We start from the raw sequence: 26,411 nt of genomic DNA on the forward strand, positions 1-26,411 counted from the left end.
GTCAGAGGGTCAGTACTGAGGGAGTGCTGCACTGTCAGAGGGTCAGTACTGAGGGAGTGCTGCACTGTCAGAGGGTCAGTACTGAGGGAGTGCTGCACTGTCAGAGGGTCAGTACTGAGGGAGTGCTGCACTGTCAGAGGGTCAGTACTGAGGGAGTGCTGCACTGTCAGAGGGTCAGTACTGAGGGAGTGCAGCACTGTCAGAGGGTCAGTACTGAGGGAGTGCAGCACTGTCAGAGGGTCAGTACTGAGGGAGTGCAGCACTGTCAGAGGGTCAGGGCTGAGGGAGTGCTGCACTGTCAGAGGGTCAGTACTGAGGGAGCCCTGCACTGTCAGAGGGTCAGTACTGAGGGAGCCCTGCACTGTCAGAGGGTCAGTACTGAGGGAGTGCTGCACTGTCAGAGGGTCAGTATTGAGGGAGCCCTGCACTGTCAGAGGGTCAGTACTGAGGGAGCCCTGCACTGTCAGAGGGTCAGTACTGAGGGAGTGCTGCACTGTCAGAGGGTCAGTACTGATGGAGAGCTGCACTGTCAGAGGGTCAGTACTGAGGGAGTGCAGCACTGTCAGAGGGTCAGGGCTGAGGGAGTGCTGCACTGTCAGAGGGTCAGTCCTGAGGGAGTGCTGCACTGTCAGAGGGTCAGTCCTGAGGGAGTGCTGCACTGTCAGAGGGTCAGTGCTGAGGGAGTGCTGCACTGTCAGAGGGTCAGTGCTGAGGGAGTGCTGCACTGTCAGAGGGTCAGTGCTGAGGGAGTGCTGCACTGTCAGAGGGTCAGTGCTGAGGGAGTGCTGCACTGTCAGAGGGTCAGTGCTGAGGGAGTGCTGCACTGTCAGAGGGTCAGTGCTGAGGGAGTGCTGCACTGTCAGAGGGTCAGTGCTGAGGGAGTGCTGCACTGTCAGAGGGTCAGTGCTGAGGGAGTGCTGCACTGTCAGAGGGTCAGGGCTGAGGGAGTGCTGCACTGTCAGAGGGTCAGTACTGAGGGAGCCCTGCACTGTCAGAGGGTCAGTACTGAGGGAGTGCTGCACTGTCAGAGGGTCAGTACTGAGGGAGCCCTGCACTGTCAGAGGGTCAGTACTGAGGGAGCCCTGCACTGTCAGAGGGTCAGTACTGAGGGAGTGCTGCACTGTCAGAGGGTCAGTACTGATGGAGAGCTGCACTGTCAGAGGGTCAGTACTGAGGGAGTGCAGCACTGTCAGAGGGTCAGGGCTGAGGGAGTGCTGCACTGTCAGAGGGTCAGTCCTGAGGGAGTGCTGCACTGTCAGAGGGTCAGTGCTGAGGGAGTGCTGCACTGTCAGAGGGTCAGTGCTGAGGGAGTGCTGCACTGTCAGAGGGTCAGTGCTGAGGGAGTGCTGCACTGTCAGAGGGTCAGTGCTGAGGGAGTGCTGCACTGTCAGAGGGTCAGTGCTGAGGGAGTGCTGCACTGTCAGAGGGTCAGTGCTGAGGGAGTGCTGCACTGTCAGAGGGTCAGTGCTGAGGGAGTGCTGCACTGTCAGAGGGTCAGTGCTGAGGGAGTGCTGCACTGTCAGAGGGTCAGTGCTGAGGGAGTGCTGCACTGTCAGAGGGTCAGTGCTGAGGGAGTGCTGCACTGTCAGAGGGTCAGTGCTGAGGGAGTGCTGCACTGTCAGAGGGTCAGTGCTGAGGGAGTGCTGCACTGTCAGAGGGTCAGTGCTGAGGGAGTGCTGCACTGTCAGAGGGTCAGTGCTGAGGGAGTGCTGCACTGTCAGAGGGTCAGTGCTGAGGGAGTGCTGCACTGTCAGAGGGTCAGTGCTGAGGGAGTGCTGCACTGTCAGAGGGTCAGTGCTGAGGGAGTGCTGCACTGTCAGAGGGTCAGTGCTGAGGGAGTGCTGCACTGTCAGAGGGTCAGTGCTGAGGGAGTGCTGCACTGTCAGAGGGTCAGTGCTGAGGGAGTGCTGCACTGTCAGAGGGTCGGTGCTGAGGGAGTGCTGCACTGTCAGAGGGTCGGTGCTGAGGGAGTGCTGCACTGTCAGAGGGTCGGTGCTGAGGGAGTGCTGCACTGTCAGAGGGTCAGTGCTGAGGGAGTGCTGCACTGTCAGAGGGTCAGTGCTGAGGGAGTGCTGCACTGTCAGAGGGTCAGTGCTGAGGGAGTGCTGCACTGTCAGAGGGTCAGTGCTGAGGGAGTGCTGCACTGTCAGAGGGTCAGTGCTGAGGGAGTGCTGCACTGTCAGAGGGTCAGTGCTGAGGGAGTGCTGCACTGTCAGAGGGTCAGTGCTGAGGGAGTGCTGCACTGTCAGAGGGTCAGTGCTGAGGGAGTGCTGCACTGTCAGAGGGTCAGTGCTGAGGGAGTGCTGCACTGTCAGAGGGTCAGTGCTGAGGGAGTGCTGCACTGTCAGAGGGTCAGTGCTGAGGGAGTGCTGCACTGTCAGAGGGTCAGTGCTGAGGGAGTGCTGCACTGTCAGAGGGTCAGTGCTGAGGGAGTGCTGCACTGTCAGAGGGTCAGTGCTGAGGGAGTGCTGCACTGTCAGAGGGTCAGTGCTGAGGGAGTGCTGCACTGTCAGAGGGTCAGTGCTGAGGGAGTGCTGCACTGTCAGAGGGTCAGTGCTGAGGGAGTGCTGCACTGTCAGAATTTCCATCTTTCGATGAGATGTTACACTGAGGTACCTTTTTCCATTTAGCAGGATGTAAAACTCCCATGGTTATGGAAGAAGTGGAGTGCGTCCTGAAGCCAATAATAATCCTTCACAACTGATGACTGAAAACAGTGTATGTTATCATTCTCTTGTTGTTTGTGGGAGTTTGCTGAGCACAGGCAAGCTGCTCCCAACAGTGATGGCATTCAGTTGGTGGTAATGCTTGTTGGGATCTCTTGAGCTGTTGTGGGCTGGGGGGGTCGGGTGGGTGAAAACAGGATGTGACCAGTCAGAGATGTTGGAGGGCCCAGGTCAACCTCTGAAGTTGACACACTTCAGAAGAAACAGCAGTTTCTACGATGTCATCACTCAGAGAGTCGGGCTAGACAAGGGATGGAAATTGAAAGTAAAACTTCACAATTAAATCCTCTCTCTCAATTTTAGTATTGACAATTCACACTGCTAAGAATCATGAGATGTGTGGCTTACTCAGTCCATGGCATCTGTGAACCACACTCAGGACAGGGAGAGCAAGCAGTTAGATACAGGGTAAAGCTCCCTCTACACTGTCCCCATCAAACACTCCCAGGACAGGTACAGCACGGGGTTAGATACGGAGTAAAGCTCGCTCTACACTGTCCCCATCAAACACTCCCAGGACAGGTACAGCACGGGGTTAGATACAGGGTAAAGCTCCCTCTACACTGTCCCCATCAAACACTCCCAGGACAGGTACAGCACGGGGTTAGACATAGAGTAATTTATTTTCTCTTTATCTGGGGTGCTCTAATTCCAGCTCTCCAACTGTTTGCGGTTCTCTCCTGGTGCGTGTGTTGTTTTAAATGTGAGCTTTGGGCCTTTTTTTTTATTGGCCTTTACATTTGAGCATTGCCAACACTTGGAACCCTAAGGTGTAGGACATCAGGCCCTGGGGATTTGTTACAATTTAGTCCCTTAAGTTTCTCCAATACTTTTTCTCTGTTGATATTAATTTCCCTCATTTCGTCACTCCCTCTCACCCTTAGTTTACCATCCATTTCTGGTAATTTGTTGCTTCTACTGTGAAGACAGACACAAAATATTTGTTCAATGCCTCTGCCATTTCTTCATTCCCCATGGTAATTTCTCCTGTCTCTGCTTCTGATGGACCAACGTTAACTCTAGCTACTCTCTTTCTAATATACTTATAAATGCTCTAACAATGTGTTTTTATATTATTTGCTAGCTTTCTCCCCTATGCCATTTGTTTTAATACAAACAAATGAACATACGAATTAGGAGCAGGAGTCGACCATTCGGCCCCTCTAGCCTGTTTCACCATTCAACAAGATCATGGCTGATATGATTGTAACCTCCACTCCACATTCCCATCTACCCTCAATAACCTTTCAGTCCCTTGCTTATCAAGAATCTATATAGCTCTGCCTTAAAAATATTCAACTGCCTTTTGTGGAAGAGAATTCCAAAGATTTAAGGCCCTCTGAGAGAAAACAAAATTCTTCTCATCTCTATCATACATGGGCAAACCCTTATTTTTAAACAGTGACCCCTAGTTCTAGATTCTCCCACAAGAGGAAACATCCCCTCTACATCCACCCTCTCAAGAACCCTCAGGATCTTATATGTTTCAATCAAGTCACCTCTTACCCTTCTGAACTCCAGCGGGTACAAGCCTAGTCTGTCCAACCTTCCTTCATAAGATGACCTGTTCATTCCAGGTATTAGTCTCTGAGTAAACCCTTTCTGAACTGCTTTCAAAGCATTTACATATTTCCTTAAATAAGGAAACCAGTACTATACACAGTACTCCTTTATATCAATTTTTTTTATTTCCCTTTGCTGGTTTCTAAAACACTTGGACTTGTTATTGTTTTTTGCATTATTGTAAGCCTCTTCAATTAATCTAATATTGACCTTCCTGAGGTAGCCACCGATACCTCCTTCTTGCTGAGCCTTTGTTCTTCAATAGAATCTATTTTTGTTGGACATTCTGAATTATTTCTTTTAATGTTTCCCACGGTTCATTTAGAGCCATACCTTTAAATCTATTTACCCAATTAACCTTAACCAGTTCTCCCCTCATACAAATGTAATTTGCTTTGTTTAAATTTAAGATTTTTGTTTGTGATTCGAATACTTTCAACTTAATGTGGAATTCAATGTTATTATGACCACTGTTTCCCAGTGGATCTTTTACTACGACATTACTAATTAACCTTGTTTCATTATACAACCCCCAAGTCTAAGATAGCTTTATCCCTAAGTTGGTTCCACTATGTATTGCTCCAAGAAGTTATCATGAATACATTCCACAAACTGATCTTCCAGATCACTCTTATCAATTTGATTGTCACAGTCTATATGAAGATTAAAGTTCCCCTACAATTTTTAAGTTGACTTTGTTACAAGCCCCAGTGATTCTTGCTTAATGCTCTCCCGAAGAGCATAACTACTGTTAGGGGGCCTATCAACTACTCCCACCAGTGTTTTCTGACACTTGCTGTTCCTAATTTCCACCCACACTGATTCCACTTCATGATCTTCTGAGGCCAGATCCTTTCTCTCTCAAATCCTTATGACATCTTTTACTATCAGGGCCACTCCTCCCCTTTGCCATTCTGTCTGTCTTCCTGAAATATTGGGCCTGGAATATTTATATTTTGCGCTTACTGCAAACATGTTTGCTCTGGATCACACTGGTGTCAGGAATTCCTACATTCCACGATCCTGACACAACACCAGCCTTGTCATCTTTATTATCTACTAATTAATTTATGACTTTTTTAATTATTTAATTTCAGTATTGCTGAAAAAAGAGACATGTCAAAGCTTTTCATCTTGTACTCATCAGGACACTTTGCAAGAACACCAATATTAGGGGAAAACAGCAATTTATACTGTAAGTGAAGGGAGTGCTGATTGGTTGGCAAGTGGACTCGGCTGATTGGTAGAGGTGTTGCCATGGAGAATGCACCAGTGATGGTGACTGACAGTTAACTGCAAAGCAATGTTGAAATTTAAACTAGGCAACTTGACCCTGATTGGTCAAGGTATTGCTCTGAGGAATAAGTCAGCGAATGGCTCTCAGTTATTTTGTTTAGCTCAAACAGGCCACCAGTTTCACACTCAATCAACAGACTGAGTCCCACCAACACCAGCAGCACTGGATCTGCTCTCAGTCTCACCCTCTCTCCTGCAGTCTTTTAAGCCTCTGGGTCCGCACTCAGTCTTGCCCCTCTCTCATGCTACTTTAAGCCTCCTGCTGTGTGCTCAGTCTCGCTGCCTCTAACAAGCTTTTGAAACCACTGAGTCCACTCTCAGTCTCACCCCTTCTCACGCTCTTATAAGCTTCCAGGTCCACTCCCTGACCTGCTATTGTAGCCTTGTGTTTACATGGCTGGTCCAGTTCAGTTTCTGGTGTTGGAATTGTGGTCCTGTTAGTCAAAGCAGTTTGAGATTTCTGGAAATTTGGAGACAGGGATGGAATCTGTGGAAGCAGTGACTGTGCTGGCTCGCAATGTTGTAAGTTATTTGACCCTTTGTTCTCTTGGCAGGTCCAAGCCTTGCTGAGTGTCAGGGGAATCCTCCAGTCTCACTGAATAATGAGGAGAGTGTCTGGCACCAGGTGAGGGATGGCAGTGTGAGATGGCAGCATTCACCACCGAGTACCAACGGCTGCAGTCCTCCTACACCGACTCCCCACCTGGGGAGGAGGATCTGCTGGTTCATGTGGCTGATGGTGGCAAATGTAAGTTAAACATCTTCCCTTCCTTCCAGAACCATGATAGGGTTCCCCTTTCCTCACCTTCCACTTCTCTAACCTCCGTATTCAGTGGATATCCTCTGCCATTTCCGCCTCCTCCAGCATGATGCCATCACCAGACATATCCTCCCCTTTCCTCCTCTTTCCTTCTGAAGGGGCCGTTCGTTCTGCAATGCCCTGGTCAACTCTTCAATCGCCTCCAAAAGGTACCCACCCCCCCCCCCCCCAGCGCACTTCCCAATGTCACCTTTCCATGCTAGCAACAACTGCCCTTTTACCTCCTTTCTCCTCAACATCCAAGGCCCCAAACTGGTAAAAGAGCGATAGTGTATTTCTTTCAGTTTAATATATGGTATTCACTGCTCACAATTTGGTTTACAATCCAATAGGGATTGCTCCCTTTGAAATGTGATGTTCTCCCATCCGAACTGATCAGTGCAAGGTGAAAAGCTACAACAGCGTATATCTCATTTCTATTTTCTCCAAGGAGGCAACACCCCAGTTAATCTGAGTGGTCCCTTCATTCTCTTACCTCAACAATCTTCTTATACACTATACACCATATACACCTATGGGCTTATTCAACATCGCATCTCTGCTTTTAGATTCTATATCTCTTCCATAGATCCATTAATGTTTTATTCCCTTTTCCACTCAATGTATTGTTAATGTTTTGTGAACCTGAACACCCCTCTGCTAACCCATATCAACCACCCTTCCCCCACTCAAAGTAATATAATGTATACATTTTGAATTGGAATGTCCCACCTCACAGTTACAGATACTGAATCTATCTGTTGTTCTTTTTGCCCATTCCACCACATCAATACCTCTTTGTAGTGACCTCTGATTTTCAGCATTATTTACTTTGCCTCCTATTTCTTAACACCAGTCCCCGGAACCCCAGATCCAAACCATCGATGTTAACAAAGAACAGACGTGGTCTCAGATTAGAAACCTTTGAGACACCACCACCCACTCTCAGAAACTCAAACCTTCTGCTCCTTCCTTGCTGAACAGTATTTGAAAGTCATTGTAGTCCGAGATGACCATGGGCTGCTCTCTCATTAGAGAGAGACAACTGGTGGTGAGTTTAACCTGAGGGTCACCACACCTCAGGTGAAGGGTGAGGTTGAGAAGGTGGGGCCATTGTGGATGGCCTCAGCTGGTGCGGGGATTAAACACGCGCTGTTTTTCACGTCACAAACCAGTCGTCTAACCGATCCCCAAAACAGTGTTTAATCTAATTTTGTCCACACACCCAGTGCAACCAAATTAAATCGAGGCATAGATTACAAAAGTAGGGAGGTCATGTTGGAGTTGTATAGACCCTTGGTGAGGCCACAGCTGGAGTACTGTGTGCAGTTCTGGTCGCCACATTATAGGAAGGATGTGATTGCACTGGAGAGGGTGCAGAGGAGATTCACCAGGATGTTGCCTGGGATGAAACATTTAAGTTATGAAGAGAGGTTGGATAGACTTGGGTTGTTTTAGTTGGAGCAGAGAAGACTGAGGGGCGACCTGATTGAGATGTACAAGATTATGAGGGGCATGGACAGGGTGGATAGGGAGCAGCTGTTCCCCTTAGTTGAAGGGTCAGTCACAAGAGGGCATAAGTTTGAGGTGAGGGGCAGGAGGTTTAGGGGGATGTGAGGATAAACGTTTTTACCCAGAGGGTGGTGAGGGTCTGGAATGCGCTGCCTGGGAGGGAGGTGGAGGCGGGTTGCCTCACATCCTTTAAAAAGTACCTGGATGAGCACTTGGCACATCATAACATTCAAGGCTATGGGCCAAGTGCTGGTAAATGGGATTAGGTAGGTAGGTCAGGTGTTTCTCACGTGTCGGTGCAGACTCGATGGGCCAAAGGGCCTCTTCTGCAATGTGTGATTCTGTGAAATTTCCAGTAGTCTCCTGTTCGGGCACAGTCAAGGTATCTTCCCTCAAAAGAGAAAGTAAGGGCAAACAAATCCAGAGCTCCCTGGATGAAAAAGGAGATAGAAATTAAGATAAAGAAGAAAAAGTGTGATAATGACAGGTGTCCAGTAGAAAATAAAATTGAGAACCAAGCGGAATAGAGAAGACTCAGAAGAGAAGTGAAGAAGCAAATAAGAGAAGTGAAAGGGAATGCACTGCCTGGAAGTGTGGTGGAGGCGGGTTCCGTTGAGGCATTCGAGGGCATTGGATGATTATTGAATAGAAACAATGTGCTGGGGTACGGGGAAAAGGCAGGGCAATGGCACTAGGTCATAATGCTCATTTGGAGAGCCTGTGCTACACGATGGGCTGAATGGTGGCCTCCTGTAACAATTCTGTGATTCTGCCTGTTAATGTGCAAAGGCTTTCTAATAATTTCTAATCCTTCTGTTTCATTCTCCATAGCTCCATGGCATCACATTGAAAACCTGGATCTATTCTTCTCCAGAATATCCTTTTGGACTGTGTCCTAAAACTGTTCCATCAGCCTCTTGGAGTGAGGACAATTGAGCTTGTACCAGTTATGTATCCAGTTTCTTCAGTGGCAGTGAGTTCATGGGAACAAGGCAATTAACATACCTCTGCTGTGGGTGATTTCACAGAGAGTTCAATCAAGAGATTTCTACACTGACTGGGGTTTCTCAGTCTCAGTCCCTTTTTCTCAGGGAGCTATCTGTACACTGACTGGTCTCTCTCAGTCCCCTCTCTCCCTCAGGGAGATATCTGTACACTGACTGGTGTCTCTCACTCCCTCTCTCTCAGGGAGATATCTGTACACTGACTGGTGTCTCTCAGCCCCCTCTCTCCCTCAGGGAGATATCTGTACACTGACTGGTGTCTCTCAGTCCTCTCTCTCCCTTGGAGATATCTGTACACTGACTGGTCTCTCTCAGCCCCCTCTCTCTCTCAGGGAGATATCCGTACACTGATTGGTGTCTCTCAGTCCCCTCCCTCTCAGGGAGATATCTGTACACTGACTGGTGTCTCTCAGTCCCCTCTCTCTCTCAGGGAGATATCCGTACACTGACTGGTCTCTCTCAGTCCCCTCTCTCTCTCTCTCAGGGAAATATCTGTACACTGACTGGTGTCTCTCAGTTCCCTCTCTCTCAGGGAGATATCTGTACACTGACTGGTGTCTCTCAGTCCCCTCTCTCCCTTGGAGATATCTGTACACTGACTGGTCTCTCTCAGCCACCTCTCTCTCAGGGGGATATCTGTACACTGACTGGTGTCTCTCAGCCCCCTCTCTCTCTCAGGGAGATATCTGTGCACTGACTGGTCTCCCCCAGCCCCCTCTCTCCCTCGGAGATATCTGTACACTGACTGGTCTCTCTCAGCCCCCTCTCTGTCTCAGAGAGATATCTGTACGCTGACTGGTGTCTCTCAGTCCCCTCTCTCTCTCTCTCTCTCTCAGGGAGATATCTGTACACTGACTGGTGTCTCTCAATCCCCTCTCTCTTGGAGATATCTGTACACTGACTGCTGTCTCTCAGTCCCTCTCTCTCGGAGATATCTGTACACTGAATGCTGTGTCTCAGTCCCCTCTCTCTCAGGGAGATATCTGTACACTGACTGGTGTCTCTCAGTCTCTCTCTGTCTCAGGGAGATATCTGTGCACTGACTGGTATCTCTCAGTCCCCTCTCTTTTGGAGTTATCTGTACACTGACTTGAGTGTTGCTGGAAAAATTGGCAGATTGAATCAAACAGCATATCCTTTTGACTGCTCATAACATGCAAGGTACTGACAGCACCCAACCATCCCAAGTTGGCAAAACGCAAAACACTGTGTCTGACATTAGATATGATTCTGCGATTAGACAGCACTTGCTGAACAACCCTGAGTGTGTTAAGAATTACACGGGCAACTGATTTAAGATTATTAGTCAAGCTCACAGTATAGCTCACTTATGTGTGCTAGGAGCTACATAGATCAATACACAGGCCCTGTCCTTTGCGGACAGAATGTGTACACATATTTCGCATGTTTCAACGGAACAAAATCGACGATAGCCAGTCTCTGGTTCATTCCCAGTAGCAATGCCTTGACCAATCACAGTCAAACTGTCTGGTTTGATTTTAAACAAAGCTTGTCAGTCATCAGTTGACTGATGCATTCTCTATGACAGCACCTCTACCAATCAGAGTCGACTTGCTAACCAATCAGCAATCTCTTCTCATGCAGTGGAAGCTATTGTTCCCTTTAAATTTGGTATTCATGCGGATTGTCCTAATGAGTGCAAGATGAAAAGCTTCGACAACATATGTCTTTTTTCTGCAATACTCAAGTTCCGCACTACCGAATGTGTCTCTGTACAGTGTCTGGTGTCTCCCAGCTCCCCTGTCTGTGAGATATCTGTACACTGACTGGTGCCTCTTGGTCCCTGTCATGAAGCTATTAATGTACATAATATCATTGGAAAATATTTTCCCTTTAAAATAGAGGTTTCGTGTGTGGGCGTGCCTTAATTGGATTAAAGCCAGTTAGTCTGGGTGCTTTGATGTGTACTAGTTTTGATATGTAAGAGAGACGGAATGCATTTGCATTTTTTTTGAATAGGGCATTCAAGAAGTGGGGTGAATTCTGGCACCTTTCTAACAGCTACCAAGCAATATGTTTATATTACTAATAAAATTGGTACTATGAAAGGGGTTTCATTGTTAGAAGAGATGGCGTTCAAAGGGGCTGGTGATACATTGAGAATTTACATTCAGTGAGCTGTGCTAAGTATAACAAGACAACCGTTTTTGTGTGTGTAGGGCAGAGGCAATGTGAGATCAAAAGCAGCTGTAAGCCTCCAACAGTCTCCACAGGAACCAAAGTGAAAAGAACCTCATTTTGAATTCATAAAGTGAAAATGCTTTGCCCAGTTTCTGGTTAAGTCTATGGGTTGCTGTTGCCTTAATGGGGATTAGTTTGGGAATTTGTTAAAAGTTATAATCGTAGTAATTTGTAGCCATGTGTAAATTAATAAAATGTTTTATATTAAGCTAAATGAAACCTCTCGAGAACTGGTGGTATGATTCCTGAATTTAAAGTTGCATCTCAAAGATAACACTTAAAATTATAGGTTATGACAGTTGTTTTAAGTTTCCCACTGGGATTTTTATAAATACGTCAGCTTTACCAACTGTTCAGTCATAACAGTCCCCTTTCTCTCAGGGAGATATCTGTACACAGACTGGTGTCTCTCAGTCCCTCTCTCTCAGGGAGATATCTGTACTCTGACTGGTGTCTCTCAGTCTCTCTCTCTCAGGGAGTTATCTGTACACTGACCAGTGTCTCTCAGTTCCTCTCTCTCAGGGAGATATCTGTACACTGACTGGTGTCTCTCAGTCCCTCTCTCTCAGGGAGTTATCTGTACACTGACTGGTGTCTCTCAGTCCCTCTCTCAGGGAGTTATCTGTACACAGACTGGTGTCTCTCAGTCCCTCTCTCTCAGGGAGATATCTGTACACTGACTGGTGTCTCTCAGTCCCTCTCTCCCAGGGAGATATTTGTACACTGACTGGTATCTCTCAGTCCCCTCTCTCTCTCTCTCTCTCTCAGGGAGATATCTGTACACTGACTGGTGTCTCTCAGTCCCTCTCTCTCAGGGAGATATCTGTACACTGACTGGTGTCTCTCAGTCCACTCTCTCTGGGAAAATACTGTGTGTCTAACAGCGGATAGCAGTATTGACAGTAGTATTTAGTGTGTGTCCCAAGATAATGTTCAATGTTCATGCTGTTGTTTATGGTTCTGTGTACATTGGGCTGCCTCAGTTTGGTAATGTGATGTGAGTTCTTTATTTGAAGTTTCTGGTCTTTCCTTAACTGTCTGGAACATCTACCACTTACATCAGAAGAATGGCTTTCTCTGTATGCTGTTGTCAGAAATATTTGAATTGGTGTAAGTTGTTTGTTTTGTCTTAACTAAACTCTAGTAGAACGTACAGGTACAGATACAGCCTCACCCCGGCTGCTCGGCAGAGGGAGGCATCACCTCAGCTGCTCGACCGAGGTACAGCCTCCCTTGGGCTGCCGGGCAGGGGTACGGCCTTAACTCTGAGAACGTGGAGATCTGGGGAGTGAGAAACAGAATTAACGTTTCGAACTCGATATCTCTCTCTGCAGATGTGGCCAGACCTGATGAGAATTTCAAGCATTTTCAGTTTGCATTTTGGATTTCCAGAATCCACAGTATTTTGCTTTTATTAGGTGGCGATCAGGGGATTGTCCAGGAGCTTGGGTGTACCTACACCACATGGACTGCAGTGGTTCAAGAACCTAAGAACTAGGAGCAGGAGTAGGTAATTCAGCCCCTTGAGCCTGCCCCACCATTCAATACGATCATGGCTGATCTCACTTCGGCCTCAACTCCAATTTCCCGCCCTCTCCCCATAACCTTTCAGCCTGTTACTAATTAAAAATCTGTCTATCTCCTCCTCAAATTTATTCAGTGTCCCGGCATCCACTGCACTCTGAGGTAGTGAATTCCACAGGTTCACGACCCTTTGAGTAAAGTAATTCCTCCTCATCTCTGATTAAATCTACCACCCCTTAGCCTAAAACTATGACCTCTCATTCTAGAATGTCCCACAAGGGAAAACATCCGCTCCACGTCCACTTTGTCTATCCCCTTTAGCATCTTATATACCTCAATTAGATCTCCTCTCACCCTTCTAAACTCTAGTGAGTATAGGCCTAAACTGCTCAATCTCTCCTCATAAGACAGGCCCCGCATCTCTGGAATCAATCTAGTGAACCTCCTCTGAACCGCCTCCAATGCAACTACATCCTTCCTCAAGTAAGGGGACCAAAACTGTGCACAGTACTCCAGGTGCGGTCTCACCAATGCCTTGTACAGTTGCAACAACACTTCCCTATTTTTATACTCTATTCCTTTAGCAATAAATGCTAAAATTCCATTTGCCTTCCTTATTACTTGCTGTAACTGCATTCTAGCTTTCAGCGATTCATGCACGAGGACACCCAGATCCCTCTGCACTGAAGCATTCTGAAGTTTCTCTCCATTTAAATAATAAGTCGCCTTTTTATTCTTCCGACCAAAATGGATAACCTCACACTTATCCACATTAAACTCCATCTGCCAGATTTTGGCCCATTCGCCTAACCTTTCCATATCCATTTGTAAATTTCTTATTTCTTCATTGCAAATTACTTTCCCACCTATTTTGGTGTCATCTGCAAATTTAGTTATAGTACCTTCTATCCCTGAATCCAAGTCATTAATATAGATTGTAAATAGTTGGGGCCCAAGGACCGAACGCTGTTGCACCCCACTAGTTACAGCTTGCCATCCAGAAAAAGACCCATTTATCCCAACTCTCTGCTTTGTGTTGGTTAGCAATCCCCCATCCAAGCTAATATATTACCCCTAACTCTGTGCAATCTTATTTTGTTTCAGTTCTATCGTGCGGCACCTTGTCAAAGGCCTTCTGGAAGTCCAGATATCCTACATCTACAGGATCCCCATTATCCACTTTGTGTGTCACATCTTCAAAGAACTCTAGCAAATTAGTCAAACACGATTTACTCTTCATAAAACCATGCTGGCTCTGATGGATTGCATTTTGACTTTCCAAATGCCCCATTACTACTTCCTTAATAATGGATTCCAACAATTTGCCAATGACAGATGTTGAACTAACTGTTGTACAATTTCCTACTTTCTGCCTCCCCCCCTTTTTGAATAAGGGTGTTATATTAGAATTTTTCCAATCCACTGGAACCTTTCCAGAATCCAGGTAATTTTGGAATATTATAGCCAATGCATCCACTATCTCCGCTGCTACTTCCTTTAGGACCCTGGGGACGTAGGCCATCAGGTCCTGGGGACTTGTCACCCTTTAATCCCAATAGTTTGCTCACCACCACCTTCTCAAGGGCAATTAAGGATGGGCAATAAATGCTGGCCCAGCCAGTGACATGCACATCCCTTGAACAAATAAATTTAGAAAAAGCTTTGGGAATGGGTTCCTGTCCAGCACAAACTGATGGGCAACTCCCTGTAAGCACCCTGACCCTGATTGAAATGAGTTCAACAGTCTCGAAACTGCCTTCAAACTGTCAGTCTGAATCACAGCAAATAGGAACATAGGATGAAGAGGAAGTTATTCAACCCCTCGAGCCTGCTCTGCCATTTAATGGTTGATCTGTGATCTAATTCCATGTATCTTGCTTTGACCCACACCTCTAAAAATGTGTCAGTCTCAAATTGAAAATCAGCAATGGACCTAGCATCAGTTGCTGTTTGCAGAAATAAATTCAAGCTTCTGTACTTCCTTGTGTGTAAAAATCTTTCCTCATTTCACAGCTGAAAGGTCAGGCTCCAGGTTTTAGACTTTTCCCCTTAATCCTGACCAACCTTCCAAGCCAGCCGAAAATGTTTTTCGATCTACCCTTTCACTTCCCCTTCGTATTAAAAGCTTTGATCAAATCACTCCTTCGTGGTCTAATTTCCAGGGGATAAACCCCATCTTGTATAGTTTGTCTGCTTAGTTCAACCTTTGGATCCAGGTTTCATTCTAGTAAAACTACCCTGCACTCCCGCTGAGGTATGGTGCCCAGAACTGCTCACATTACTCCAGGGCCAGTTTAACCAGGACTTTGTATAACTGCAGCATGGCAGTGTAGAGGGAGCTTTACTCTGTATCTGTCCCCGTGCTGTACCTGTCCTGGGAGTGTTTGATGGGGACTATGTAGAGGGAGCTTTACTCTGTATCTGTCCCCGTGCTGTACCTGTCCTGGGAGTGTTTGATGGGGACTGTGTAGAGGGAGCTTTACTCTGTATCTATCCCTGTGCTGTACCTGTCCTGGGAGTGTTTGATGGGGACAGTGTAGAGGGAGCTTTACTCTGTATCTATCCTCGTGCTGTACTTGCCCTGGGAGTGTTTGATGGGGACAGTGTAGAGGGAGTTTTACTCTGTATCTAACCCCGTGCTGTACCTGTCCTGGGAGTGTTTGATGGGGAAAGTGTAGAGGGAGCTTTACTCTGCATGTAACTCTGCACTGTATCTGACTGTGGTTGTAATCTCTCTCTCTCTTTCTTTCCCCCTCTTGGTTTTTACAGGCAGTTTGTTTTCGTTGTAACTTTCACCACTTTCCTCGTCAACTGTGTTGATTATGACATCCTGTTCGCTAACAAGCTGGTGAACAGTACACATCGCGAAAATCAGCTGGTCAAAGTCACGCTGCCAGATGCCTTTCTGCCCCCACACGTCTGCACTGCTGAGTAAGGACTGGGGAGTCGCTGTTGCTTCCTATGGGTAATGGGGCAGAGTTCCATAGAGAGCCAGACTGAAGCACCTTTAAGGATACCAGAAGTCTTGTTCCCTAATGGACATTAGTGAACCAGTTGGGTTTTTTACAATTCTAGCAGCTTTTTTAAGAAACAAGTTTTGTTTACTTAGATAGAATTACACAGTACTGAAAGCACAGGAACAGGCCATTCGGCCCACATGGTCAATGTTGGTGTTTATGCTCCACCTGATTCTCCCCACTGTTCTACATCTAACCTCATCCACATATCCTTCTATTCCTTTCTCCATTGTGTTAATACAGCTTCCCCTTAAAAGTACTGATACTTTTCACCTCAACTGATCCTTGTAACTGTGAGTTGTATAAGATAAGAATCCCTATTTTACAGGATCCGGCAGAACGTGCTGATCATCTTCATCCTGCTGATTGCTGGAGTCTTCTGGGTTCATCGGCTGGTGAAATTCATCTACAACATCTGCTGTTACTGGGAGATTCGGGCCTTTTACAGGAATGCTCTGAAGATACCCATGGTATGTTACTGCTCCCTCTAGCTCTAGCTCCAGCTCCCTGTTGCTTACATTCCTTGGGGTTGAGATGAGAACTGCTGAGGGGGGTAGAGTCCTGTCTCTTGAGTGGGGCTTGAAGCCATGATATTGTGACAGTTGAAAGAGCTACCACTGTGCCTGTGACATGTTTGGAATTACTGGGGTGTATCGGTTGATGCAGGTTATACTGGCCATCTAGATTTTAGAATTCACTTTTGGGATGTGGGCTTTGCTGGCTGGCCCAGCATTTATTGCCCATCCCTAATTGCCCTTGAGAAGGTGGTGGTGAGCTGCCTTCTTGAACCGCTGCAGTCCATGTGGTGTTGGTACACCCACAGTGCTGTTAGGGAGGGAGTTCCAGGATTTTGACTGAGTGTCAGTGAAGGAATGGTGATATATTTCCAAATCAGGATGGTGAGTGACTTGGAGGGGAACTTCCAGGTGGTGGTGTTCCCATCTATCTGCTGCCCTTGTCCTTCTAGATGGTAGTGGTCGTGGGTTTGGAAGGTGCTGTCTAAGGAGCCTTGGTGAATTCCTGCAGTGCATCTTGTAGATGGTACACACACTGCTGCTACTGTGTGTTGGTGGTGGAGGGAGTGAATGTTAAAGCTGGGGAAGGGTGAATGTGTGTTTAAGGTGGCATACGAGGGTGAGTGGGAAACAGTGGAGTGGGACTCAGTAGGGAACACCAGGGTGAGGGGGTTGGTGGGAAACAGCAGAGTTGGGGGGTCAATGGGGAACGGGGGTGGGTGTCGGAACGGTGGGGCGGGGGCCGGTGGGGAATCGGGGGGCGGGGGGTGGAGCCTCAGTGGGGAATCGGGGGGCGGGGGCCAGTGGAGAGCAGGGGGCGGGGGGTGGGGCCTCAGTGGGGAATCGGGGGGCGGGGGCCGGTGGGGAATTGGGGGGCGGGGGGTGGAGCCTCAGTGGGGAATCGGGGGGCGGGGGCCGGTGGGGAATCGGGGGGGCGGGGGGTGGAGCCTCAGTGGGGAATCGGGGGGCGGGGGCCGGTGGAGAGCAGGGGGCGGGGGGTGGAGCCTCAGTGGGGAATCGGGGGGGCGGGGGGTGGGGCCTCAGTGGGGAATCGGGGGGCGGGGGCCGGTGGAGAGCAGGGGGCGGGGGGTGGGGCCTCAGTGGGGAATCGGGGGGCGGGGGCCGGTGGAGAGCAGGGGGCGGGGGGTGGGGCCTCAGTGGGGAATCGGGGGGCGGGGGCTGGTGGGGAGCAGGGGGCGGGGGGTGGGGCCTCAGTGGGGAATCGGGGGGCGGGGGCCGGTGGGGAATCGGGGGGCGGGGGCCGGTGGGGAGCAGGGGGCGGGGGGGTGGGGCCTCAGTGGGGAATCGGGGGGTGGAGCCTCAGTGGGGAATCGGGGGGCGGGGGCCGGTGGAGAGCAGGGGGCGGGGGGTGGGGCCTCAGTGGGGAATCGGGGGGGCGGGGGCCGGTGGGGAATCGGGGGGCGGGGGCCGGTGGGGAGCAGGGGGCGGGGGGTGGGGCCTCAGTGGGGAATCGGGGGGGCGGGGGCCGGTGGGGAATCGGGGGGCGGGGGCCGGTGGGGAGCAGGGGGCGGGGGGTGGGGCCTCAGTGGGGAATCGGGGGGTGGAGCCTCAGTGGGGAATCGGGGGGCGGGGGCCGGTGGAGAGCAGGGGGCGGGGGGTGGGGCCTCAGTGGGGAATCGGGGGGCGGGGGCCGGTGGGGAATCGGGGGGCGGGGGCCGGTGGGGAGCAGGGGGCGGGGGGTGGGGCCTCAGTGGGGAATCGGGGGGCGGGGGCCGGTGGGGAGTCGGGGGGGGCGGGGGGTGGGGCCTCAGTGGGGAATCGGGGGGCGGGGGCCGGTGGGGAATCGGGGGGGCGGGGGGTGGGGCCTCAGTGGGGAATCGGGGGGCGGGGGCCGGTGGAGAGCAGGGGGCGGGGGGTGGGGCCTCAGTGGGGAATCGGGGGGGGCGGGGGCCGGTGGGGAATCGGGGGGCGGGGGCCGGTGGAGAGCAGGGGGCGGGGGGTGGGGCCTCAGTGGGGAATCGGGGGGCGGGGGCCGGTGGAGAGCAGGGGGCGGGGGGTGGGGCCTCAGTGGGGAATCGGGGGGCGGGGGCCGGTGGGGAATCGGGGGGGCGGGGGGTGGGGCCTCAGTGGGGAATCGGGGGGCGGGGGCCGTTGGAGAGCAGGGGGCGGGGGGTGGGGCCTCAGTGGGGAATCGGGGGGGCGGGGGCCGGTGGGGAGCAGGGGGCGGGGGGGTGGGGTCTCAGTGGGGAATCGGGGGGCGGGGGCCGGTGGAGAGCAGGGGGCGGGGGGTGGGGCCTCAGTGGGGAATCGGGGGGCGGGGGCCGGTGGGGAATCGGGGGGCGGGGGCCGGTGGGGAGCAGGGGGCGGGGGGTGGAGCCTCAGTGGGGAATCGGGGGGCGGGGGCTGGTGGGGAGCAGGGGGCGGGGGGTGGAGCCTCAGTGGGGAATCGGGGGGCGGGGGCCGGTGGGGAATCGGGGGGGCGGGGGCCGGTGGGGAGCAGGGGGCGGGGGGTGGGGCCTCAGTGGGGAATCGGGGGGCGGGGGCCGGTGGGGAATCGGGGGGGCGGGGGCCGGTGGGGAATCGGGGGGGCGGGGGGGTGGGGCCTCAGTGGGGAATCGGGGGGCGGGGGCCGGTGGGGAATCGGGGGGGCGGGGGGTGGGGCCTCAGTGGGGAATCGGGGGGCGGGGGCCGGTGGGGAATCGGGGGGCGGGGGCCGGTGGAGAGCAGGGGGCGGGGGGTGGGGCCTCAGTGGGGAATCGGGGGGCGGGGGCTGGTGGGGAGCAGGGGGCAGGGGGTGGAGCCTCAGTGGGGAATCAGGGGGCGGGGGCCGGTGGGGAATCGGGGGGGCGGGGGCCGGTGGAGAGCAGGGGGCGGGGGGTGGGGCCTCAGTGGGGAATCGGGGGGCGGGGGCCGGTGGGGAATCGGGGGGGCGGGGGGTGGGGCCTCAGTGGGGAATCGGGGGGCGGGGGCCGGTGGGGAATCGGGGGGCGGGGGCTGGTGGGGAGCAGGGGGCGGGGGGTGGAGCCTCAGTGGGGAATCGGAGGGCGGGGGCCGGTGGAGAGCAGGGGGCGGGGGGTGGGGCCTCAGTGGGGAATCGGGGGGCGGGGGCCGGTGGAGAGCAGGGGGCGGGGGGTGGGGCCTCAGTGGGGAATCGGGTGGCGGGGGCTGGTGGGGAGCAGGGGGCGGGGGGTGGAGCCTCAGTGGGGAATCGGGGGGCGGGGGCCGGTGGAGAGCAGGGGGCGGGGGGTGGGGCCTCAGTGGGGAATCGGGGGGCGGGGGCCGGTGGAGAGCAGGGGGCGGGGGCTCAGTGGGGAGCAGGGGACGGGGGGCGGGGGCTCAGTGGGGAGCAGGGGACGGGGGGTGGGGGCTCAGTGGGGAGCAGGGGGCGGGGGGCGGGGGCTCAGTGGGGAGCAGGGGGCGGGGGGCGGGGGCTCAGTGGGGAGCAGGGGGCGGGGGGGCGGGGGCTCAGTGGGGAATCGGGGGGCGGGGGCCGGTGGAGAGCAGGGGGCGGGGGGTGGGGCCTCAGTGGGGAGCAGGGGGCGGGGGCCAGTGGGGAGCAGGGGGTGGGGGCTCAGTGGGGAGCAGGGGACGGGGGGCGGGGGCACAGTGGGGAGCAGGGGACGGGGGGTGGGGGCTCAGTGGGGAGCAGGGGGCGGGGGGCAGGGGCTCAGTGGGGAGCAGGGGGCGGGGGCCAGTGGGGAGCAGGGGGTGGGGGCTCAGTGGGGAGCAGGGGGCGGGGGGCGGGGGCTCAGTGGGGAGCACGTGGCGGGGGGCGGGGGCTCAGTGGGGAGCAGGGGGCGGGGGCCAGTGGGGAGCAGGGGGTGGGGGCTCAGTGGGGAGCAGGGGGCGGGGGGCGGGGGCTCAGTGGGGAGCACGTGGCGGGGGGCGGGGGCTCAGTGGGGAGCACGTGGCGGGGGGCGGGGGCTCAGTGGGGAGCAGGGGGCGGGGGCCAGTGGGGAGCAGGGGGTGGGGGCTCAGTGGGGAGCACGTGGCGGGGGGCGGGGGCTCAGTGGGGAGCAGGGGGCGGGGGGCGGGGGCTCAGTGGGGAGCAGGGGGCGGGGGCCAGTGGGGAGCAGGGGGTGGGGGCTCAGTGGGGAGCAGGGGGCGGGGGGCGGGGGCTCAGTGGGGAGCAGGGGGCGGGGGGCGGGGGCTCAGTGGGGAATCGGGCGGCGGGGGCCGGTGGGGAGCAGGGGGTGGGGGCTCAGTGGGGAGCAGGGGGCGGGGGGCGGGGGCTCAGTGGGGAGCACGTGGCGGGGGGCGGGGGCTCAGTGGGGCGCAGGGGGCGGGGGCCAGTGGGGAGCAGGGGGTGGGGGCTCAGTGGGGAGCAGGGGGCGGGGGGCGGGGGCTCAGTGGGGAGCACGTGGCGGGGGGCGGGGGCTCAGTGGGGAGCAGGGGGCGGGGGGCGGGGGCTCAGTGGGGAGCACGTGGCGGGGGGCGGGGGCTCAGTGGGGAGCAGGGGGCGGGGGCCAGTGGGGAGCAGGGGGTGGGGGCTCAGTGGGGAGCAGGGGGCGGGGGGCGGGGGCTCAGTGGGGAGCAGGGGGCGGGGGCTCAGTGGGGAGCAGGGGGCGGGTGCCAGTGGGGAGCAGGGGGCGGGTGCCAGTGGGGAGCAGGGGGCGGGGGTCAGTGGGGAGGAGGGGGTGGGGTCAGTGGGATCGGGGGCGGGGGTCAGTGGGGAGCAGCTGGTGTGAGCTAATGCTATCATGTTTTGTTTCAGTCTCATCTTCCCTACTTCAGCTGGCAGGAAGTTCAAGATCGCATTATCCAGATTCAGAAAGAACATCAGATTTGCATCCACAAGAGGGAGCTGAGTGAGCTGGATATCTACCATCGCATTCTGCGTTTCAAAAACTACACAGTGGCTATGATCAACAAATCCCTTCTGCCAATTCACTTTCACGTTCCCGCCCTTGGGGAGGTGGTCTTCTATACCAGAGGCTTGAAGTATAACTTTGAACTGATCTTCCTGTGGGGACCAGGATCTCTCTTTCAGAACGAGTGGAGTTTGAAGTCGGAGTACAAGAGGGCAGGGAACCGTTTAGAACTGGCCGAGAAACTCAGCACGAGGATCCTGTGGATTGGCATCACCAACCTGCTGCTGTGCCCGGTTATCCTGATCTGGCAGATTCTCTATGCTTTCTTCAGCTACACTGAGGTGATCAAGCGAGAGCCAGGCAGCCTAGGGGCTCGCTGCTGGTCACTGTATGGCCGATGTTACCTCCGCCATTTCAATGAGCTGGACCATGAGCTACAGTCTCGGCTCAGCAAGGGCTATAAAGCCGCCTCAAAGTACATGAACTGCTTCCTGTCCCCATTGCTCACGGTTCTAGCAAAAAATCTTGCCTTCTTTGCTGGCTCAATCCTGGCCGTGCTCATTGCTCTAACTGTGTATGATGAGGACGTTCTAGCTGTAGAGCATGTGCTGACTACCATAACTCTCCTCGGCCTCTGTGTTACTGTGTGTAGGTGAGAATCCTGGGTAGAAACATGGGTTGACTCTGTGCGAGGAATGCGGGGAACGTGGAGAGAAAAGGGAGTGATGTCTCGGGTCATCAACTGATAGTTCTGCCTGTCTGCACATTCCAGAGACCTGAACACACAATTGAGGCTGCCAGTCACAGTGCTGCACTGTAGGAGGGTCAGCACCCATGGAGTCATAGAGTTATACAGCACAGAATCAGACCCTTCGGCCCATCATGTCTATCCTGGCCATCAAGCACCTATCTATTCTAATCCCATTTTCCAGCACTTGGCCTGTAGCCCTGTATGTTATGGTGTTTCAAGTGCTCATCTAAATACTTCTTAAATGTTGTGAGGGTTCCTGCCTCTACCACCCCCTCAGTCAGCGTGTTCCAGATTCCAACCACCCTCTGGGTGAAAAAAATCCCCCGTCAAATCTCTTCGAAACCTCCTCCCATAACCTGAAACCTATGCCTCCTGGTTATTGACACCACCGCTAAGTGGAAAGGTTTCTTCCTATCTACCCTATCTAAACCCTTCATAATTTTGCATACCTCTATCAGGTCCCCCCTCAGCCTTCTCTGCTCTAAGGAAAACAACCTCAGCCTATCCAGTCTCTCTTCATAGCAGAAACCCTCCAGCCCAGGCAACATCCTGGTGAATCTCCTCTGCATCCCCTCCAGTGCATTCACATCCTTCCTATAATGTGGGGACCAGAACAGCACACAGTACTCCAGCTGTGGCCTAACTAGCGTTTTGTACAGTTCCAACATAACCTTCCTAAAGTCAGTACTGAGGGAGTGCTGCACTGCAGGAGGGTCAGTACTGAGGGAGCACTGTACTATCGTAGGGTTAGTACTGAGGGAGTGCTGCACTGTCGGAAGGCTAGCATTGAGGTAACACTGCACTATTTAAGGGTCAGTACTGAGGGAGTGCTGCACTGTCGGAGGGTCAGTACTGAGGGAGTGCTGCACTGTCGGAGGGTCAGTACTGAGGGAGTGCTGCACTGTCAGAGGGTCAGTACTGAGGGAGTGCTGCACTGTCAGAGGGTCAGTACTGAGGGAGTGCTGCACTGTCGGAGGGTCAGGACTGAGGGAGTGCTGCACTGTCGGAGGGTCAGGACTGAGGGAGTGCTGCACTGTGAGAGGGTCAGTACTGAGGGAGTGCTGCACTGTCGGAGGGTCAGTACTGAGGGAGTGCTGCACTGTCGGAGGCTCAGTACTGAGGGAGTGCTGCACTGTCGGAGGGTCAGTACTGAGGGAGGGCTGCACTGTCGGAGGGTCAGGACTGGGGAGGGGAGGGTGTGCTTCACTGTCAGAGGGTCAGTACAATAAGTCCTCACTGTAGTTGCGTTCCTGAAAATCATGACATCACATTACTCATGGGTTCCCATAGGAATCAATGTTAAAACTAGATTTAGGTTCCTTTTAATATTTCTCATATGTAAAAATGTACATGTTGAAATACTGAACCATGCAATGTTCATTTCTAGCAGAACTAACTTGCACTATAAAATAAGTCCCTAAATATGAAAGAAACACTGAATAAATTGAAGGGAAAACGTTGCCGGGTTATGGGGAAAGAACAGAGGATTAGGACTAATTGGATAGTTACACTAATTCCTAGAGTCAGCAGAGACATGATAGGCCGAATGGCTTCCTTCTGTGTTGTATAATTTGATTATTCTATGATTTTAAGTTTAGGAGAGGCCTCTGAGTCTGGTCCTTTCCCTAAACTCCACAGAAAATTCTGCCATAATTTCCTCTGTAAGGTTCCCTTATCCCCTGAGTGCTTTCTTCTGCAGCTCTTCCAGTCTTACAGCTAAATGCATTTAAAAAAATATTTTGGTAACCTTTCAATCATGAAATGCTGCATAACATTTTCACATCTCCTTTTATCTCTGCACATTGAGTTTAGTTGCCTCAGTGATTTTCTTCCAAAGCATTCTTCACGCTTTGAAGAAAGAATTTAATCCTGTGTCGCAGACGGCTAACCAAGCCCTTTAGTCACCTTTAGATGGGTTTCCAGTATTCTTTGCCTGAATTTACACACATCACAAAGGTCAGTACTGAGGGAGTGCTGCACTGTCGGAAGGTCAGTACTGAGGGAGTGCTGCACCATTGGATGGTCAGCGCTGAGGGAGTGCTGCACTGTCAGAGGGTCAGTACTGAGGGAGTGCTGCACTGTCAGAGGGTCAGTACTGAGGGAGTGCTGCACCGTCGGAGGGTCAGTACTGAGGGAGTGCAGCACTGTTTGAGGTTCTGTCTTTCAGATGAGGTATTAAAACTGGGCCCTGTCTGTCTTCCAGGTGGATGTAAACGTTCCCACGACACCATTTTGAAGAGAACTAGGGGAACTCTCCTTGGTGTTGTGGCCAATATTTATGCGACAACCAGCATCTCATTGTAGAAAAACACTGCACAGTTCGGCTGCTGAGTTTCAGTATCTGGTTACTGCTGATTCCTGTTTATGTGAACAATCTTTCTTTTGTTCAGGTGTTTTATCCCAGACAAACACATGGTGTTCTGCCCGGAGCAGCTACTGAGGGTGATTCTGTCTCATATCCACTACATGCCTGATCACTGGCAGGGCACAGCAAATCGCTGCGAGACCAGGGACGAGTTTGCTCAGCTCTTTCAATACAAAGCAGTAAGGAGCTTTGGTGGGGCATTTGCTTCCTATTCCAGGTTTATGACACTGAGTTATGGTTCACATAGTCCCAGAGAGGGGGCTTGCTGCTGGGTGGTGGGGAGAGGTGTGGTGGTGGTGGTGGTGTCCTGGGCTGGGTCGGATACTGCAGCAGTCCGTTTGGGTGGCCTATTGAATGGGGAGGAAAATCAGTCAGTGTAGAGCAGATGGTGGGGGGAACAGTGTTGGGTGAGCTTGGGTCAGTCGGAGGGTGAGGGGGCATGGTGGGGGAATGTGTGAGCAAGCCTCTAACCTGTGGAGGGGTGTCCATTAATCGGGATCTGTGAGTGAGGGGCTCTCAGTCCAGGAGGTGGCTTTTTCCTGAAAGTAAACAGCCTCTGTCCACAGGTTTTCATCCTCGAGGAGCTGCTCAGCCCCATCATCACTCCTTTCATCCTCATCTTCTGCCTGAGACGAAAGTCCCTCGAGATCATTGACTTCTTCCGAAACTTCACTGTGGAGGTTGTGGGTGTCGGGGATACCTGTTCCTTCGCCCAGATGGATGTCCGACAGCATGGGCACCCTGCGGTAAGTGACGCTGGGCAGACCCTGTGCCCCAGCCCTCCACCCGTGGCCCCCATATGGTGCAAGTATGCTGGGGGTGGTCTATTAATATGGATAGATGATTGGCTGACTAACGGAACAGAGTCAGGATAAATGGGTGATGTTCAGGTTGACAATGTGTAACTGGTGAAGTGCCACTGGGATCAGTGCTGGGGCCTCAGCTATTTCTGTGTTAATGGCTTGGATGAAGGGGCTGAGTGTATTGTAGCCAAATTTGCTGACAATACAAAGATAGGTGAGAAATAAAGTTGTAAGGAGGATACAAAGAGTCTGCAAAGGGATATAGACAGGTTAAGTGAGTGGGAAAAAAATTGGCAGATGGAGTTTAATGTGGGAAAATGTGAACTTGTCCAATTTGGTAGGAAGAATAAAAAAGCAAATTATTTAAATGGAATGAGATTGGGGAACTCGGTGGTACTGAGGGATCTGGGTGTCCTGGTACATGAATCACAAAAAGTTAGTGTGCAGGTACAGCAAGTAATTAGGAAGGCAAATGGAATATTGGTATTTATTGCAGGGGGAACGGAATATAAAAGTAGAGATGTTTTGCTACTGTTGTATAGGATCGTGATGAGACCACGTCTGGAATACTGTATACAGTTTTGGCATCCTTACATGAAAATGGATTTAGTTGTATTAGAAGTAGGTCAGAGGAAGGTTCACTCGACTGATTCCTGGGATGAGGGTGTTAACTTATGTGGAAAGGTTGGATGGGTTGGGCCTGTAACTGTTGGAGTTTAGAAGAATGAGAGATTATCTTAGTGAAATAAAAAAAGGTCCTGAGGGGAATTGACAGGGTGGATGCTGAGAGGATGTTTCCCCTTGTGGGAGAGACTAGAACTAGGGGACACAGTTTAAATAAAGATGTCTCCCATGTAAGACAGAGATGCGGAGATTTTTTTTTCCTCTGAGGGTCGTTAGTCTGTGGAACTCTCTTCCCAGAGAGCAATGGAGGCTGGGTCATTGAATATTTTTAAAACTGATTTAGATAGAATCTTAATTAACAAGGGAACCAAAGGGCATAGGGGTAGAGAGGAAAGAAGAGTTGAGGCCACAATCAGGTCAGCTATGGTCGTATCAAATGGCAGAGCAGGCTCAAACGGCCGAATGGACTACTCTTGCTCCTACTTCATGTGTTCCTGTAAGATTCTGAGGCAGCTTGAAAGGGTAGAAGTTGAGAGGTTGTTTCCTCTCATTTGGCAATCTGGAAGTAGGGAGCACTGTTTAAAAATAAGGAGTCTCCCACTTAAGACTGAGATAAGGGGAATTTCTTCTCTGATGGTCGTTAGTCTTTGGAATTTTCTTCCAGCAAGAACAGGGTAGGCTGGGTCATTGAATATTTTCAGGGCTGAGTTAGACAGATTTTTGAGCTACAAGGGAGTCAAGGGTTAAGGGGGCCGGCAAGAAAGTGGAGTTAAGGCTTCATACTGATCAGTCATGATCTTATTGAATGGCGGAACAGGCTTGATGGGCTGAATGGCCTACTCCTGCCCCTAATTCTTCTGATCTTATATCCATGACATCACTAAAACTGCCTCTTTTCACCTTCATGGTATCGCCCAACTGTATCCCTGCTTCGTCTC

At 52.2% G+C, this 26,411-nt stretch overlaps 1 protein-coding gene across 10 annotated transcripts in view; it reads left to right on the top strand.

Annotated features, from left to right (window-relative positions):
- The window catches only part of atg9a (ATG9 autophagy related 9 homolog A (S. cerevisiae)), a 36,008-nt gene that overhangs the window by 1,185 nt on the left and 8,412 nt on the right, over window positions 1–26,411 (top strand). For 2 of the 10 annotated variants that reach the window (XM_041200892.1, XM_041200897.1), the window contains exons 2-10: window positions 2,631–2,718; window positions 6,140–6,333; window positions 8,728–8,771; window positions 12,148–12,212; window positions 15,396–15,557; window positions 15,972–16,113; window positions 20,834–21,582; window positions 24,072–24,225; window positions 24,613–24,792. In XM_041200892.1, coding sequence (XP_041056826.1) covers window positions 6,231–6,333; window positions 8,728–8,771; window positions 12,148–12,212; window positions 15,396–15,557; window positions 15,972–16,113; window positions 20,834–21,582; window positions 24,072–24,225; window positions 24,613–24,792 — 1,599 coding nt within the window. In that variant the 5' untranslated portion in view covers window positions 2,631–2,718; window positions 6,140–6,230. Of the gene's footprint in view, window positions 1–2,630; window positions 2,719–6,139; window positions 6,334–8,727; window positions 8,772–8,817; window positions 8,848–12,147; window positions 12,213–13,918; window positions 14,071–15,395; window positions 15,558–15,971; window positions 16,114–20,833; window positions 21,583–24,071; window positions 24,226–24,612; window positions 24,793–26,411 lie in introns of those variants that run through there. The other 8 variants (XM_041200893.1, XM_041200895.1, XM_041200894.1 and 5 more) reach the window with 7 other exon arrangements.

The sequence above is a fragment of the Carcharodon carcharias genome, chromosome 12 (genome assembly GCF_017639515.1).
Source record: "Carcharodon carcharias isolate sCarCar2 chromosome 12, sCarCar2.pri, whole genome shotgun sequence".
NCBI lineage: Eukaryota > Metazoa > Chordata > Chondrichthyes > Lamniformes > Lamnidae > Carcharodon > Carcharodon carcharias.